Source organism: Olea europaea, chromosome 6 (genome assembly GCF_002742605.1).
Source record: "Olea europaea var. sylvestris chromosome 6, O_europaea_v1, whole genome shotgun sequence".
Lineage (NCBI taxonomy): Eukaryota > Viridiplantae > Streptophyta > Magnoliopsida > Lamiales > Oleaceae > Olea > Olea europaea.
The window spans coordinates 7035969-7053585 of record NC_036242.1 but is presented as its reverse complement, the minus strand read 5'-3'; the positions used below and the strand labels follow the sequence as shown (position 1 = coordinate 7053585).

Here is a 17617-nt window from a genome sequence, read left to right as displayed (position 1 = left end):
TCATGAGAAAATATTTCCTGCCCAAGTGTTTAAAAGCTTAAAACATTTTAATATGCATGGCACAATTTATATTTTAGTGCAATGTGCATATTTTTTTTCTTCAGTATCCCACAAGTAAATTGAAGCATTTAGGTAGATGGACCACCAGCACAATTGTGCAATACAAACACGGCAAAATGAAAATATATTTGCTTCCCATTATCCATAAAGACGAAGCTCAATTGCACGTTTTTAATTTGAAGACTAAGATATGTACGCCTAGAAAGTCTTGAACACACATCAGTTATCTGCTTTTCGCTAGCTAAAAACAATTGATAAAAGTTGCAATAATTTATATCACCGAGAGAAATAAAATTGTAGAAAGAAAATAGACAGACAAGAACACGTAAAATTTGTAGAGGCTCATTTTAATGTGAGACTACATGCTCTTTTACAGATGATTCACTTTAATGAAAAGAAATTTATAAGAGAAAAATCGCAAACCCTGTTTTCTCTAATATCCTTTTTTTTTTTTTTTTTTTTGTATAATGATTACAAAACTCTAATGATGGTTCCCTATTTATACATAAAATTAGAATAAAATCGAAATTACAATTGTAAATTTCTAAACCATCCTTAATGAAATTTTGGTCCAAAGGTTGGTTTAACATTTACTGCTACAACTTATTTACTTCTTCTCGAAGTCTTTTTCTTGTTGTTGATGAGAAAATATTTCCTGCCCACGTGTTTTAAAGGTTAAAACATTGTAATATGCATGACACTGTATGTGTTATGCCCTAGGTCCAATCAATTTTGGATGTAAATGCTTTTAATATCATAGGGAAGTCATAGTGATTATTTGGTTTACAATTAGGGAACTCATAGTGCTTATTTGATTTAACATTTCCTGCAAAAAATTATTTACCTCTTCTCGTAGTTTTTTTCTTGTTCTTTATGAGAAAGTATTTCCTGTCCAAGCGTTTTAAAGCTTAAAATATTTTAATATGCAAGACAAAATTTATATTTTATTGCAATGTGCATATTTTTTTTCTTCAGTATCCCACAAGTAAATTGAAGCATTTAGGTAGACGGACAACCAGTACCATTGTGCAACACAAACACCACAAAATGAAAATGTATTTGCTTTCCATTCTCCAAAAAGACAAAGCTCAATTGTGTGCTCGTTTTAATTTGAAGACTAATATATGTAGGCCTAGAAAGTCTTGACCACGTATCAGTTATCTGCTTTTCGATCACTAAAAATAGTTGATAAAAAGTTGCAATAATTGATAATTATAAATTTTAATTTTACATCATCGAGAGAAATAAAATTGTAGAAAGAAAATAGACACAAGAACACGTAAAATTTATAGAGGCCCATTTCAATGTGAGACTACATGCTCTTCTGCCGATTATTCACTTTATTGAAAAGAATTGTATAAGAGAAAAATCCCATACCCTTTTTTTCTCTAATATCTTTCTTTTGATGATGATTACAAAACTCTAATGATGGTTCTCTATTTATAGATAAAACTAGAATAAAATCTAAATTTCAAGTGTAAATTTCTAAACCATCCTTGGTCCAAAGACTCTACCCAGACATCCTGGGAGGGGGCTTCCAGCCCCTTCTAACTTGACAGTGACCTTGCCATGAAGGTCGATTATCATACTGATTCTGTTCAACAATATTTAATTAAAATAATCAAGCGTTATTTTATTGCATACTAGTTGAATCTTGAATTCAAATTGCAAAATTGACTAATTCTTTTAGTTGGATTTGAAACATAGAATTTACACGTTTTTAACCTACTAATAAAACAAAATTAATATACTACGTATTGAATTATAAATGAGAAAATTTCACAAAATGTCCATTTTTACCTAGTCATTTGCAAAAATGCCCACCATTGCAAAAATGTCTAATTTCGAAGAATTTAGACCAAAATACCCTTATTAACAATTTATAATTCTACATTAAGACAAAAGAATGGACATTTTTGCAATATTGTTATTGGCCAATAAAATTTTGACACATAACCTGTCATATTTATTTTAAAAAGTATACATGTCAAATCACAATAAATGCTATTGATTTAGAAATGTCAAGAACGACATTTTTAAATGTAGAGAAATGTTATATTCAAAATTAAATTTCATTCTAGACAAATGAAACAGTATTCAAATGTCAAGAATGACATATGAAATGTCGAGAATGACATATAAAATGTCAAGAAATATTATTTTAATGTAGATTCTCATGGAAGCCACTTTTTAAAATTAATGAAAAATTGATAAAAAAATCAAATGTGGAGAATACCATTTCAAAATGTAACTTTTTATTAAGGGCATAATAGACAAGTTGTCACTAAATTCAAATAAACGGACACTTTTCAACTCATACCCTTAAAATTGGATATTCTTAAAAATGTCTCATTATAAATTATAACAAATAAAAGACAAAGTCAATAAAGGGGATTCAAATCAATAATCTGCAATAAATAAAATAAAATAAAATACCGTGGTGTGTGAAATACTCTTTTTTTTTTTTTTGGGAGTAACTAATTAAGTACCTAAAAACATGAAGCATGCTAACAAGATTTCCAGATGGGACAAATTCTAATGGAGCATTTGAAGTCGACAGGTGGGTTCAAATTATTGGGAAAGTGCAACGAAAATCCCATATCAATTAAGTATGAGATAGTATATGGGCTTATAACATTTGGAAATTGAACTACAGTTCTTTATACAAATTATTCTTAATGATATGACTCCTGTAATAAACTAGGTATGACTCAATTTAAACCCTAGTAATAAATCAATCGTAAATATCGAAGCTGTAAAATAAAGAACACCAATAATTATTTACAAAGGGAAAATCTTGGAGAACTCTTCAATAGAAAAAACATCCAAGCACATGTGCCAGTAAATAATTCACTAGAAAATATTGAACTTACAGTATTGGTTTAGACATAACTGAACCTCAGTAAACTCTAACCCCCCAACATGTAATCACTATAGAACTCCTCGATTGTGTTCTCTAGCACCAACTCCAGAACCTCAGAACTTCTTTTCTCCAAGTGTATTGCTACGAACAAACTCGTTCTTCACAAACCATAACCCCAGTCACCTCTCTGGATCTATAAAACTCTAAAAGATATTTGGCAAAGGTTTATTGGTGTTTTTTTATATTTTGGTGTCTCGTTGTTTATATCTTCTGGGTGAGGCAAGAGAAATATAGAATCAATATTCGATCTTTATCAGGATGTCCACTTTAATGAATAATGGCTCAACACTCTTTTGGGACGAAATTTGGTTCGGTATATATAGTATTAGATAGTTATGGGTTATTTGGGATTGTAAAAAACTTTAATCATTAATATCACTATTTAGAACATTGGACAAGACAAATACAAAGTTTTTAACTACTCAAAGGGCTTTCCAGTAGATATAATGTTCAGTTACATGCAAGGAAATTCAATTTTGAATAACCTTAACCAAGACCTAATATTGTGTCATAGAATTTGACAACACGGCACTAAATATGGATGATAATATGGTGATACATTAAAATGGAAGTAGCCCATGCAGTTACTGCGTTCAATTGGATATTGTCACTGGTTGTATGAGTGTCGATGTTACAAAATCTTTTAACTTAGCTGTAGAATTTGAGTATCCATCACTCTCTTTGTATAGAAGATTGATGACACGTGTAAGATTGACTACTCGTATGAGAACAGCCATTGGTATTGCATCTGAATTAAGGCATTCTTGGTTTATATCCTTCCACGCATTCATGACTTGTGTTTGAAATACAGCAAATGCATCTTCTTTTGAAGACCCTGTCTCTTTCATGTAACATTCAACTGATGCAATTTTTTGCTCGTACTGCAGACAAGTAACGCAACAAAAAAACTTTTTTATCTAATGCTGAGCAGGCTATTACATTTTTCTCATATGTTGACAGCCATGAGAACAAAAAACCTGTGTGATGAACTTGTGTAATATAGAATAAAGCCAACTAAGAATTCGGATTTCTTACCTCATATCCCACCATGTCATCCATTAGTCTACAGATTATTGATGAAGCACGTACTAATAATGGTTCACTTGAAATCCAATCAAAGGCTTCCTTAGTTACCAGTTCTCCCATACCTACTAAAGATGTTGTAGATAGCATCATGTAAGCACTAGATACTAGTGTGACGTTCATATACTCTTCTAGTGTTGGAACATATCCGTTGTATATCCATTTTGCCTCTTTGAAATAAGCTCGGACTAATTTTTTCATCTGTAAATTGAAACTTTGATTAGATATATAGGATGTAATTTTGATAAAAGTCAAGCAACTTTATCAATATTGTTTACCTCATCAATCGCGTACTGAACACTATACGATTTTCCTATCTTTTCTAAATCTTTCTCCGCTTCGAGATAAACATCTAAAAGAGATTTGTAAAAATGTTTCATGTATGATGGTAACTGATCCATGGCACTAAAATCCCACCTGCTCACAAAAATATTCAATATCAAATCTAAATCTGTTTGACTATATATTTCAATATAAATAATGTGCTATTAGATAATAAGATACAAAGAATAATTCAAAACTAGACAGTAGAATAAATTCACCTTTCAATTGCATCTGTGAAAAGTTGAAGTTCGTCTAGGGTCCCATAAACATCATAGATGTCATCAATAATAGAAGTCATGGCGATAACTTTGGTTAGAATTTTCCTTGCAAGATAGTACTGAGGCTCAAAGTAGACACATAATATCCAAAAGTAGCATTCCACCAGCCTATCTCTTGCAAAAGACAATTTTTTCCCAAAATCTAAAGCCTTCCACCACCTGTAATTCTTATCCAAAAGTAGAATTTTAGCAATTTTTCAGATGTATAAGTGCAAGTAGTAAAGCTTCACAAAACAAACTAACCTTGTAATGTCACTTAGCTCCTTCTGGTGGATCTTCTGCACTATGTTGAAGTCTAATTTCGCAAAATTCAGGAGCACGTCATCACCTGATTTTTGGTAAATGGACAAGAATTTCTTAACTCCGAGCCTTGTCAAAGTTTTATGAATTGGCATCTCCAATGCGTCACTAACTTGTCTAGAGAGAGAATTGCTCGCCTGGTGGATCGAGGATCTGAGGTGAGTGGCAGAAAACTTCAATGCTTCTTCTAAAATTTCCTCCCCGTGTACTCCAAAGTGTGCAGCCTCATACAAGCTTAACAGCCCTGGTACATCGCTAATCAAAGAATCCTCAAATTTTCCTTGGCTGTCCTTGAATTTGTTGAACACATCTGCCTCAGCCCGAAAAAATATGAAATGTAACCTTAAATGTGTAAGGTGCATGTTCACATTAGAAAACATAAACTTTTCATGCACCATATTCATATTTGGTCATGTCAAAGAAAATTTTGTTAGTAAAAAAGTACCATTAAAAATCATAACTAACTAAAAAGTATATTTGACTTGCTTCGAAGCATAAGAGAACAAGCATGTTACAATCTTTTTATTGCATGTGTGTATATATGATATTAATAATTTAATTTCCCAACATGTAACGAATCATGAAAACAAAAATTACTTACCACATGAGACATAATATCCTTGTTGTCTGAGTAATCGAAATCGAAGAGCAACGTTACGAAGATCATTGTTTTGTTTATTGTGAGTATCATGATAAGTTTCATAGATGTATTTTAAAGATTTTTCAATTTCTTTTTCAAAATGGTAACCAACTCCAAGACGTTGGATTGCATCGATGAGGTCTAGTTTATACAATGAATCATCTGGGGCAGCCACTAGCAACTTTTTCACTTCTTCTTTTAATCTTTGACGTTCTTGCTCTTCGTGGGCCAATATATCCTGGTCAAGTAAGTGGAAGCGTACATTTAACATTTTAACACAATTATATTTCAGTTAATTAACAAGGAACAAAAGGTCTAGCTAACTTACATTAGAAGTATACACAAGGAAATAATCCCCCCAAATGGTAGGATGATACTTGACAGAGCGACGAGTATCCTGAATTCTCATATTTTTGGTGGAAAATGGAGCAGCAGATATTTGGATATCCATTTCAGTATTTCACTCTTGAAATTTGGACAGAAAATTGAAGAAATGCTTCTCACTTCAATGGTCTTGTTTGAATTTACATATTCGTTTGATGGGAATTTATTGTCCTGCGATATCAGGAGTACCTAGGCCAAGACAATTTAGACCACGCTTTCATTACTGCCTTTGAAATATTGAAAATTTACGAAGCCATTTGTATAAAATATGACCAAAAAAATGTTGGAACTAAAATTTTTTTAACGTTAATAAATGAAAAGTACAACATAGAACTGGTAGAACGCTTGTAATTTACCCTCAATGTCGGATTCCAGCCATATCCTAGATACACCCATTTAACTTCTTCAAAATATACAGTAACTAATTTCCTTTTTTTTTTTATTTTTTTTTTTAGTGAAAAATAATTTTGACAGCAAATATAACTAGTTCATTGGGAATCAGATATTTCAGTTGTGAATGAATATATTTTAGTGCAATGCTAAAAAATTTTGAATACCACTCAGTAAATTTTGGCATTTAGTCCGATGGATTGGACCACTAGTTCCATTTGAAAAACAAACACGGCTATACATCATTGTCTGTACAACGAAAAATTATTTGCTTTCTATTTTCCAAAATGCCGAAGCTCAAATGTCTCAGGATTTAAATTTAAAAAGAATTTGCGTGATGAAGCATGTTTTTGCTATCGCATTCTAGCTGGTTCCCACACCCAAATTATTCAGTTGCCAAGAATACAATTTCTAGAATTTGCATTTCGAATTTAAGTAAAATTTTCTATTTAATACCTGAATTTAATTTAGGTCATTCTTATGGGAAAGGTCAAGGATTTGAATCATGAGGATGCGATATAAATTCGTGAGGGGCAAAATAGATTCAAACTCTCCCAAAATGGACAGTACGTAAGTTAACGGTTTAAGTATAGCGACTGAGTAATAGGAGCTGAGTCATTATAGAAAAAACACATGTTTTTTTTTTTTTTTTGTAATGACCAAGGCCTCGTGTCCAAATCCTTACATCAAATGTACTATCCACTTTTGAAAGAATCTGAACCCATCTCACCCTTCACTAATTTCTATTGGGTTCCATGATTTGAACTCCTGACATTTCATATTAAGTGAGAAAGCAGATAGTATGTCCCATATAACGAATTAAGCACGAGGTTTGGATCGTTACATATAGGGCATTCATACCTGTATTAGTTTTCTCTAATATCCCTTCTGCCAGAAGGATTTATCGAGGGGGAAAAGTTACTCTTTCCCTTCGTAACATTGTGAGTGTAATGGCAGGTGGACATAAGTCTCTTATTGAAACTTGTGTAGGATTTGCTTATTTTTAGTCTTGAAATTTGGGGATGAGGCATAATCAATAACACCTATAAAGTTTTGACATTATGTTTGAGCCCCATTTTTAGTGCAGATTGTATTTTGGAATAGTAAATTGATGGAGAATATATAATTAAAATTGAAGAAAAAGTTTTTGGATTGTGTGTATTATTATTTTATTTAAAAATGAGTGGTTGAAAAGAAAAAAGAGAAAAAAATATATTTTTTAAAATGGAGATCAAACAAGCTAAAATGTTGTTGAAAACTTAATTTAATTAAATAAATGAGACACATTTTGAATAACTTAAGCTTTAAGATGTGATAGTTCAAACATAATATCAAACAATGAAAAGGGTGCTGAGTTCAATTGTCATTGTTATCCATTTATTTTATTTGTTAATCAAAGTATTATTAAAGCCTAGACAGTATTCCTAGGCCCCCACCTAGACCCAATGGGAATTTTGGATTCTTTGATCGTGTCTTATAAATAAACAAATCAAATACAAAAAGTGGTTGGAGGCATGTTTGCCTTAACTCCTAAACTTACAACGAGGAAAGAAATGAAGATTTTGAAAGTGCTAAACATATTAGTGCTACTTCCACTACATTTTTATTTAAGGACACACAAAACTTTCTACTAATTCAAGAAAAATATAAGTAGAAATGAATAGTTATTCAAGCGATACCAAAAAAAAAATAAATAAATAAATAAATAAAAATGCAGAGTTGCATAAGAGAATACATGGTTATATTTTGTAATTGCATTTCAGAAAAGTGAAATTCATCGAGGATTCCATAAATATCATAGAGAAGTCATAGTGATAATTTGGTTTACAGTTAGGGAAATCATAGTGCTTATTTTGGTTTACATTTCCTGCGACAACTTATTTACCTCTTCTCGTAGTATTTTTCTTGCTCTTTAAGAGAAAATATTTCCTGCCCGTGTGTTTTAAAGCTTAAAACTTTTTTAATTTGCACGACATAATTTATATTTTTGTGCAATGTGCATATATATATGAAATTGGCTTGGAGCGTTACTAAAATTTCTCTTTTCATAATTTAAGCAAAATCTACTTTTTACTCAAAATTTGAAACTTGTTTGATAAGTCTATAATTATAACCAACAATTTAAGTGAAAGGTTTTTCTCATCAAATAAAACTTTAAAGTACTACAGTTTCAAACTATCGTTTCGAATTTAACATAAAATGTCAAATGTTCGAACACAAGAAAAACCCATAAATTCAAGTTTAACATAGAACGTCAATTTCTTGAACATCAAAGAAAAAAACTACTAATTGAATACTTTGCATAAATATAAATTGCAATTTATCATTTCTAGAAACTTTTACTTGACCCCATGAACATCACTCGTTCAATCCGCCAAGCGTCCCTACAATCCATTCTAATCTGAAAATTTAGTAAGAGTGAGGTTTTTTTTTTTTTTTTTTTTAAAGTACCCAATAAGAAAAAAAAGCATATTGTTATTAACATGACATAATTACAAAAATGACATGGCATACCAACATTTCTTAGATTTAGAGCAAATTGATCGCAACATTCAATAGCTCAAGGAATTTCATAAGAATTCATATATCTCGTAGGATTTACATACTCAACCAAATGGTCAATCCCGTAGGATTTAACATAAAAATCAACCAGAAGGCCTTAACGTATTTCAAGCTAATATCTATAAAAATATCAAGAAAATAAGAATTTACCACTTGCACATTTCTTACCTCAAATGATACCAAAGAAATTCTAAAAATGAATTGTGAAATAAAATGCTATTTCTTTTCAAGTGTGTGTAGACGTGTGAATTGTGATGGGGCGGTACAGTGGAAATAAGAGGCTACAAGTATTAAATTAAATTTTGTGATTATGAAATAAAATTCAAAACGTCCCAAACAATTCAATGAATTGATTAATTTTCAATCAATCATTATTGTTGTTTCAGTGATGGGACGGTACAGTGGAAATGAGAGGCTACAAGTATTAAATTAAATGAATGGTTTGGTGGTGTTTGAAATTCCACAAATGTAAGTCTTCAAATGATTATTTTATATTATATAATAATAATTATTATAATTATAATTATTATTGTTATTGTTGTTGTTGTTATTATTATATATAAGATATAGAATATCTTTCTTCAGATCAAGAAAACTCGAATATGACTAGTTCAAAATTATTTCTTCATGAGCCAATTTATGTTATTTAGCACGATCTACAAATTGAGTATAATATCAATATATTTTTTTCAACTTTTGAAATACTTAAATATTTGACCCAAATAACTTACTACAATTTTAAAAAGTATGCGTATGCAAAATAAATCATTTATACAAATAAGTGGGACGTGTTTATCACTTCAACTTTTGGACTTTAGTGTGACGACAGTGTTGGACGTAGATTATTTTATTTACCAAATTACCAACATTGAATTTAGCCTACATGGATTTAAAATTTAAAATTCGAAGTGTTACATCCCTACCCCCTTAAAATAATTTTGTCCTCAAAATTATCTTATTTAGTCGAACAGCTCTAGATACTTGGCTTTTATTTCTTTTTCTTTTTCCCAAGTAGCCTCTTGACTCTATGATTTTTCCATCGAACCTTAACCAAGGTAATTTCTTTATTTCTTATTACATGTATTTTCTTTTCGATAATCTGTAAAGGAGCCTCTTAATACATTAGATCTTTCTGTACCTCCAATGAATCATAACTTATCACATGCTCGGGATCATGCACATACTTTCTTCAGTATCCCACAAGTAAATTGAAGCATTTAGGTAGAAGGACCATCAGTAACATTGTGTAACACAAACATCGCAAAAACGTATTTGCTTCCCATTATCCAAAAAGACAAAGCTCGATCAATTGTGTGGACATTTTTAATTTGAAGACTAAGATAGTCTTGACCACACATCAGTTATCAGCTTTTCGCAGGCTAAAAACAATTGATAAAAAGTTACAATAATTGATAATTATAAATTTTAATTCTATATCATTGAAAGAAATAAAATTGTAGAAAGAAAATAGAAACGCAAGAACACGTAAAATTTATAGAGGCTCGTCGTGAGACTACATTCTCTAAAAGATGATTCACTTTAATGAAGAAAATGTGCTAGAGAAAATCTCATACCCTATTTTCTCTAATATCTTTCTTTTGATGATGATTACAAAACTCTAATGATGGTTCCCTATTTATAGATAAAATTATAATAAAATCGATATTGTAATTATCTAAACCATCCTTAATGAAATTTTGGTTTTCCTGCAACAACTTAATTACCTCTTTCTTGAAGTCTTTTTCTTGTTCCTTGCGAGAAAAATTTCCTGCCCTAGTGTTTTTTAAAGCTTAAAACATTCTAATATGCATGACACAATTTATATTTTAGTGCAATGTGCGTATTTTTTTTCCTTGTGTCCCAAAAGTAAATTGAAGCATTTAGGTAGATGGACCACCAGTACCATTGTGCAGTAAAAACAATGCAGAATGAAAATTTAGCTGCTCCCCATTATCGAAAAAGATAAAGCTCAATTGTGTGCAGTTTAAAATTTGACGACTACAAAGATATTTATGCATGTAAAGTCTTCACCACACCAATTATCTGCTTTTTGCTAGCTAAAAACAATTGATAAAAAGTTGCTATAATTGAGAATTATAAATATTAATTCTATATCATTGAGAGAAATAAAATTGTAAAAAAAAGAAATACACAAAAACACGCAAAATTTATAAAGGCTCGCTTTAACATGAGACTTCATCCTCTTCTGCCGATGATTCACTTTAATGAATAGAAGTGTACAACAGAAAAATAGGGTAAGAAAAATTGCATACCCTAATTTTCTCTAATATCTTTCTTTTGATGATGATTACATAACTCTAATGACAATTCTCTATTTATAGATAAAACTAGAATAAAATCAAAATTACAAGTGTAAATTTCTAAATCATCTTTAGTGAAATTTTGGTCCACAGGCTCTAACCAGACATCTTGGGAGGGGGCTTCCAGGCGCCTGCTAACCCGGCGACCTTGCCATGAAGGTTGATCTTCGTACTGATTCTGTACAACATCAATAATTAGCCTTCAAAACTTAACATGCCTATGTAATTAAAATAATTAAGCGTTATTTTATAGCATACTAGCTGAATGTTGCGTTAAAATTGCAAAATTGATATGAATCCCTTTAGTTGGATCTGAAATGTAGAATTTACGTGTTTCTAACCTACTAATTAAAGCAAAATTAATAGACTACGTATTGAATTATAAATTATAACAAACAAAAGACAAAGTCCATAAAGGGGATTCAAAAAAAAAATTTGTTGTGAAAAGCTCCCTTTTTCTTAATCAGAGTAACTAATTAAGTACCTAAAAACATGATGCATGCTAACACGATTTCTAGATAGGACTAATTCTAATGGAGCATATAGAGTCGGCAGGTTCAAATTATTGGGAAAGTGCGCAGAAAATCCCATATATCAATTAAGCATGAGATAGTATACGGGCATATAACATTTAGGGATTGAACTTCAGTTCCTTATACAAATTATTCTTAATGATATGACCACTATAATAAACTAGGTCTGACTCAACAAACACCTAGATTGGGTGAATATGTATAATATGCGGGATTAAAAATTAACCAATAATAACTTACAACAAGTTACAAATTATTAATTCTAGATGATTTAATAACAATTTAAAGCCTAGCAATCAATCAAGCATGAATATCGAAGTTGTAAAATAAAGAACACCAATAATTATTTACGAAGGAAAAATCTTGAAGAATCTTCAAGAGAAAAAACATCTAGGTGCCAGTAAATAATTTAATAGAAAAGAATCAACATACAACATTGTTCCAGATATAGTTAAACCTTAGTAAACTTTGACCCTCAACATGTAATCACCAAAGAACTCCTCGATTGTGTTCTCCGGCACCAGCTCCAGAATATTTGGACTTTTTTCTCCAAGTGTATCATCAAGAATGAACTTGTTCTTCACAAACCATAACCGCAGTCACTTCTCTTGATCTATAAAACTCTAAAAGATGTTCGGCAGAGGTTTATTGGTGTTTTTAATCTTTTTGGTGTTTCGTTGTTTTGATCTTCTTGTTGATGCAAGAGAAATATAGAATCAATGTTTGATCTTCAACTGGATGTTCTCTTTAATGAATAATGGCTCAATACTCTTTCGGGACGAAATTTTGTTCGTTATATATAGTATTAGATAGTTATGGGTTGTTTGGGGTTGTAAAAAATCAAAAACTAGGTTTTGCTCGAATGACACAACCACTTGATCATCCTTGGACGTTCAGCAGGAGGTCAAGTCCAGCTAAAACTGAGTGGCTCACTTGGCGATCTTCGAGCATTTTTTGCCATGACTTGATCTTCTTGAGTTGACTTTGATTCTTTTCAAAGACACTTCCAACTCCTGACAACTTAACCCTAAATACAACTCGATAAAATGACTTTGTGAAACTTTGCCAATACACTGTAGACCTAACGAACTCACCCTTTAACATTCCGTGGCAAAATCATTTATTTCATAATTAAATAGTGAACACAACCTAATGCATATCAACTCAATGATTCAAAACTAGAATTGCGTCTCAATTGTTTTCTCATACCTGTTTCATGAAATAAATCAACTCAAACAATACCAAGTACAAAGTACATGGAAATTGATAAAAATTTACACGCAACAATTGAGATAGAATCTATCAAAATATTATATCAGTAAACTTAAAAATATACTGAGCTAGCAATATCAAAATATGATATCGAAATTATACAAAATACCAAATATAATATTAATAGACTACAAACCATCAAGATCAACTATTTGCTAGCCAAATATCAAATAAAATACTACTACTCTATTACTCCCCTTGAATCAATACTATTCTCCCTTTTTGTCACAAATAACAAAGGGGTACCAGCAACCTAACTGGAATCACCATCAATAACTGACTTAGAGTCAGATCCCCCCTCTAAGTGCTATCGAATTCACTGAACATCTGCTATAAGCCAGTCAGAAATGGATCGAAATGATGTAATATCGATCATCATATGAGCCTGCTACTCAATAACCAGGGATACTAACCCATAATGGCAACTGAAGAGTCCACAAGACCAGATGGAGTAGATGGAAGAAATAGGATCGAAGAAGATGGGAAAGGTTCCCTAGAAGATGATGGAGTATCATCTAGAATAAGAGCAGCGGTTGGAGCATAAGATTGACTCTGAACAATAGTGAGTTGGCTAATAAGCAACCCCAACCGCTCATGAGCTTCAGGAAGATTGACCTCAAAAATCAACACTAGGCACTATATCACACATCCGTATGGTAAACCCTTCTTTTTATGGCTATGGCTAAAAACCCTCCAACATATGCTATACAATGGAAAAAGGGAGATCATTAGAGTCGTCTTGTAGAAGGGCACAAAAAAATCATGCTTTGTCAAGAAGTAAGCTAGACTTTTGGGAAACAGGTCACAAGGTCGTGCACTGGATGCATAGAAGGACCTATCGCTCAGTAGGTAAAGCACCTGTGGCAATTGGTCCATGGACAATTGCTATAGGATGATTAAACAAAGTCGACGCTAAAAGCAGAAAGGAAGGAATAGCAGTTGTCAAAATGGAAACTGGGGATGAATAATTCGAGGAATATTGATAATGCGAGATATAACATGGAGATTAATCCTCACAACCTGACCCTTAAGAAATAACTTAAATGACGACCTATTTATGTCATGGATATCTGTAAAGAACTCTCGGCCTAGAAGCTTAGATGAAGAAGTCAACCGACAAAATATAGGCTTCCACCTACGAGAAATAAAGATAGAAGCCATATCTGGAAGAAGTTTGGAATGTTTTACCTTTCTCTCATACAGTACCAAACGGGACGAGAACTCGGAATTAAAAACCTCCTGAGCAACAAAAAAGATAAATCTTGAACTATCGAATGAAATAGAATCCTCATACTTTTTACCGTAGTCTTGGCATGCTTAGGAGGCATTTGGATAACACATATAGGTCAAATACAAGTATAACACACTGCACCTGAATGAATTAGGACCTAAGTACGTATATAAATTGATGAAGTGAATTTGAATGCTCGTGACTTGAGAAAATCGATGAATATGCAAAAGAACTGATGTAAAATCGATGAAACCTACATGAATTTTGTGAAAATGACGCGGGTGGTAGTATAAAAAAATTAAATTCCAAGACAGGAGCAAATTAAGGAAAGTTCTGACAGAATAAAGAAGAATAAGGAAAGTAGCAATTACGGAAATTTCTGGTATTTCTTTTAGTATTCTCTTACCTTAAGTTTAGTATTAATTTCCTTTCTAGTTTTTTAAAAAAAGATTATATTCTAAGTTTAATATTTTATTGCGTTAATTTTCATGCTTATAAAGACAATAATTCTGTAATGAAAGACAGTTTTTTGAGTTTTATGAAATCAATCAGCAATTGGCCAATTTTTAGGAAGAAAGGATTTTCTTCTTGAATTGTTCTGTATCTCAAGCTTTTTCCCTTTAAGTTGTGAGTCGAATCCAACTCTGTATCTTAAGGAAGTTGCCTGCGAGTGGTGAACACCGAGACTGGATAATCATTTGGTCCTTTTCTAAATTCTATCTAAGGTGCTGTGAATTTTCCAGCATCAGATTTTCTGTGAATTTTTGGCATCAGTTTGTTTATGTGAATTTTTCGGCATCAATTTGGTATCAGAGCTCCAGTTGTTATGGCTAATCGAGGTCGTGGTCGACGTGGCCCTGATGTTGAATGACCAAACCGTGAGCGGGATCATCGTGATATTGAGAATGAAGCATTGCGCAGGGAAGTGCAACAGCTTCAACAGCAATTGGCGCACCTCCAAACTGAGAGACGAGAGGCATTAAATCAGGAATCTGAGGAAGAAGATTCATATGGCGATGAAGAAGATGGTAATCCATTCCATCGAGATCATAGCACGGGGTCCAATCGCTCTCGAAGGAATCGCAAGTTTGAGCGAGATTTCGACATCAAAGTTGATGTTCCAGAATTTGAAGGTAGGACGCAGCCAGATGAATTTATTGATTGGTTGCATACAGTGGAGAGAATCTTTGAGTACAAGGATGTGCCTGAAGACCGCAAGGTGAAGATTGTAGCGATTAAGTTGAAGAAGCACGCGTCAATCTGGTGGGAACATCTCAAGAAACAGCAGGCACGTGAAGAGAAGAGTCGCATTGTGACATGGGAGAAGATGCGAAAGGCCCTCAAGAAGAAATTTCTTCCAGATAATTACAGGCATGATTCTTTCCTTAAGTTTCATAATTTTAAGTAGAATGAATTATCTGTTGATGACTACACAACTGAATTTGAATATCTGATGTTGCGGTGTGAGATTGAGGAACCTAAAGAACAGACTATAGCCCGTTATCTTGGTAGATTACGTACCGAAATTTGTGATGTGGTTCAGCTACAGCCCTATAGGACTTTCAATGATGTTTGTAAACTTGCAGCTAAGGTTGAAAAACAGCTAATGGAGCGTCGTAAGGGAGGCTTTCGTTCCTTGAATCGTGACACCAATTTTAATCGGGGGAACACAGGTCCGTTTAGGAGCAATCCCATAAAACCAAGTTCGTCAAAAGGTAACCTGAAGCCAGAAACGTCCAGTACTCATCCTGGCCGTCCCAACCCTCCTACTGGTCGTCGATGTTTCAAATGTCAAGGTGTAGGACATATTGCATCAAATTGTCCTAATCGTAAAATTGTTGTCTTTGTGGAAGAGGACGAGGGTGAGGAAGAATTGGGCGATCCAACATATGACGAGGAAGTAGAAGAAGAAGAAGTAATCTATGCTGATCATGGAGAATCTCTGGTGGTCTACAGGAGTTTGAGTGCAGCACATGTAGAAGATGACGATTGGCTTCGCAATAATATTTTCCACACAAGATGTACATCCCATGGCAAGGTCTGTGATGTAATTGTTGATGGGGGGAGCTGTGAGAATGTATTGCAACATCAATGGTGGAGAAATTGAAACTCAAAACGGTAGATCATCCCCAACCATACAAACTCTCCTGGCTTCGCAAGGGAAATGAGGTAAAGGTTCACAAGCGTTTTCTTGTTCAATTTTCTATTGGTACTAAATACTTCGATGAATTATATTGTGATGTTATACCTATGGATGCTTGTCACTTATTACTCAGTCGCCCATGGCAATATGATAGAAAAGTAATGCATGATGGATTTAAGAATACATATTCATTTGTAAAAGATAGGGTGAAGATTGTGTTAGGTCCTACAAAAATCGAAAAAGTTTCTCAAACATCGAGAGTGGAGAGCAATAATTTTTTGACCGGAGCTGAGGTAAGAAAGAATATAGAGGAGGCGTGTGAGGCTTATGTCCTTGTTGTGTTGGAAGAAAATGAAGAGCATACCGAATTGCCTCCAATCATGGGTAATTTACTCCACGAATTTTCCGATGTTATACCTGATGAGATACCACCTGGACTACCACCAATGAGGGACATACAACCTTGCATTGATTTTATACCTGGTGCTAGTCTTCCAAATAAGGCTGCTTATAGAATGAATCCGAAGGAGCAGGAGGAATTACAGAGGCAAGTTGTTGATTTACTGGCAAAAGGGTTCGTGAAAGAAAGTATGAGTCCTTGTGTTGTCCCAGCACTTCTTGTACCAAAAAGGGATGGATCCTGGCGTATGTGCATCGATAGCAGGGCGGTAAACAAGATTACGATCAAGTATCGATTTCCAATTCCACGGCTTGATGACTTACTTGATCAACTACATGGTGCTGCTATATTTTCAAAGGTTGATCTCAGGAGCGGTTATCATCAAATCAGAATGCGGCCTGGGGATGAGTGGAAAACGGCTTTCAAAACTCGGGATGGATTGTATGAGTGGACCGTTATGCCTTTTGGGTTATCAAATGCCCCAAGTACCTTTATGCGCTTTATGAATCATATATTTAAAGCTTTTATTGGTCTATTTGTTGTGGTTTATTTTGACGACATTCTAGTGTATAGCAAGAATTGCACCTTCGTCAAGTTCTTGAGAAACTTCGGGAACAGAAGCTTTATGTCAACTTAAAAAAATGCCACTTTTGCACTACGAGCTTAATCTTCTTAGGCTTTGTAGTCTCAAGTGATGAAATCAAGATGTATCCAAGCAAGGTGGAGGCAATCACAAGTTGGCCAGTCCCAAAATCAATTCACGACATTCAAAG

At 33.1% G+C, this 17617-nt stretch overlaps 1 protein-coding gene across 1 annotated transcript; it reads right to left on the bottom strand.

The window, feature by feature from the left end:
• Window positions 1–3333: 3333 nt before the first annotated feature.
• LOC111395675 ((-)-germacrene D synthase-like) lies at window positions 3334–6175 on the bottom strand. Its single transcript, XM_023021783.1, has 7 exons — window positions 5937–6175; window positions 5570–5846; window positions 4912–5278; window positions 4609–4827; window positions 4345–4483; window positions 4019–4267; window positions 3334–3864 (listed from the first exon to the last, which is right to left on the bottom strand). The coding sequence occupies exons 1-7, from the start codon at window positions 6057–6059 to the stop codon at window positions 3577–3579; spliced, it is 1662 nt and encodes a 553-aa protein (XP_022877551.1). The 5' UTR covers window positions 6060–6175; the 3' UTR covers window positions 3334–3576.
• Window positions 6176–17617: the final 11442 nt, after the last annotated feature.

Bases quoted from the DNA above. Each gene is read 5' to 3' on its own strand.
- LOC111395675 (XM_023021783.1), bottom strand. From the start codon at position 6,059: ATGGATATCCAAATATCTGCTGCTCCATTTTCCACCAAAAATATGAGA. The intron at 4,484-4,608 runs GTGAATTTATTC...TTTTGTGAGCAG, and splicing joins TTCACAGATGCAATTGAAAG to GTGGGATTTTAGTGCCATGG. The intron at 3,865-4,018 runs GTAAGAAATCCG...ACTTGTCTGCAG, and splicing joins ATGACATGGTGGGATATGAG to TACGAGCAAAAAATTGCATC.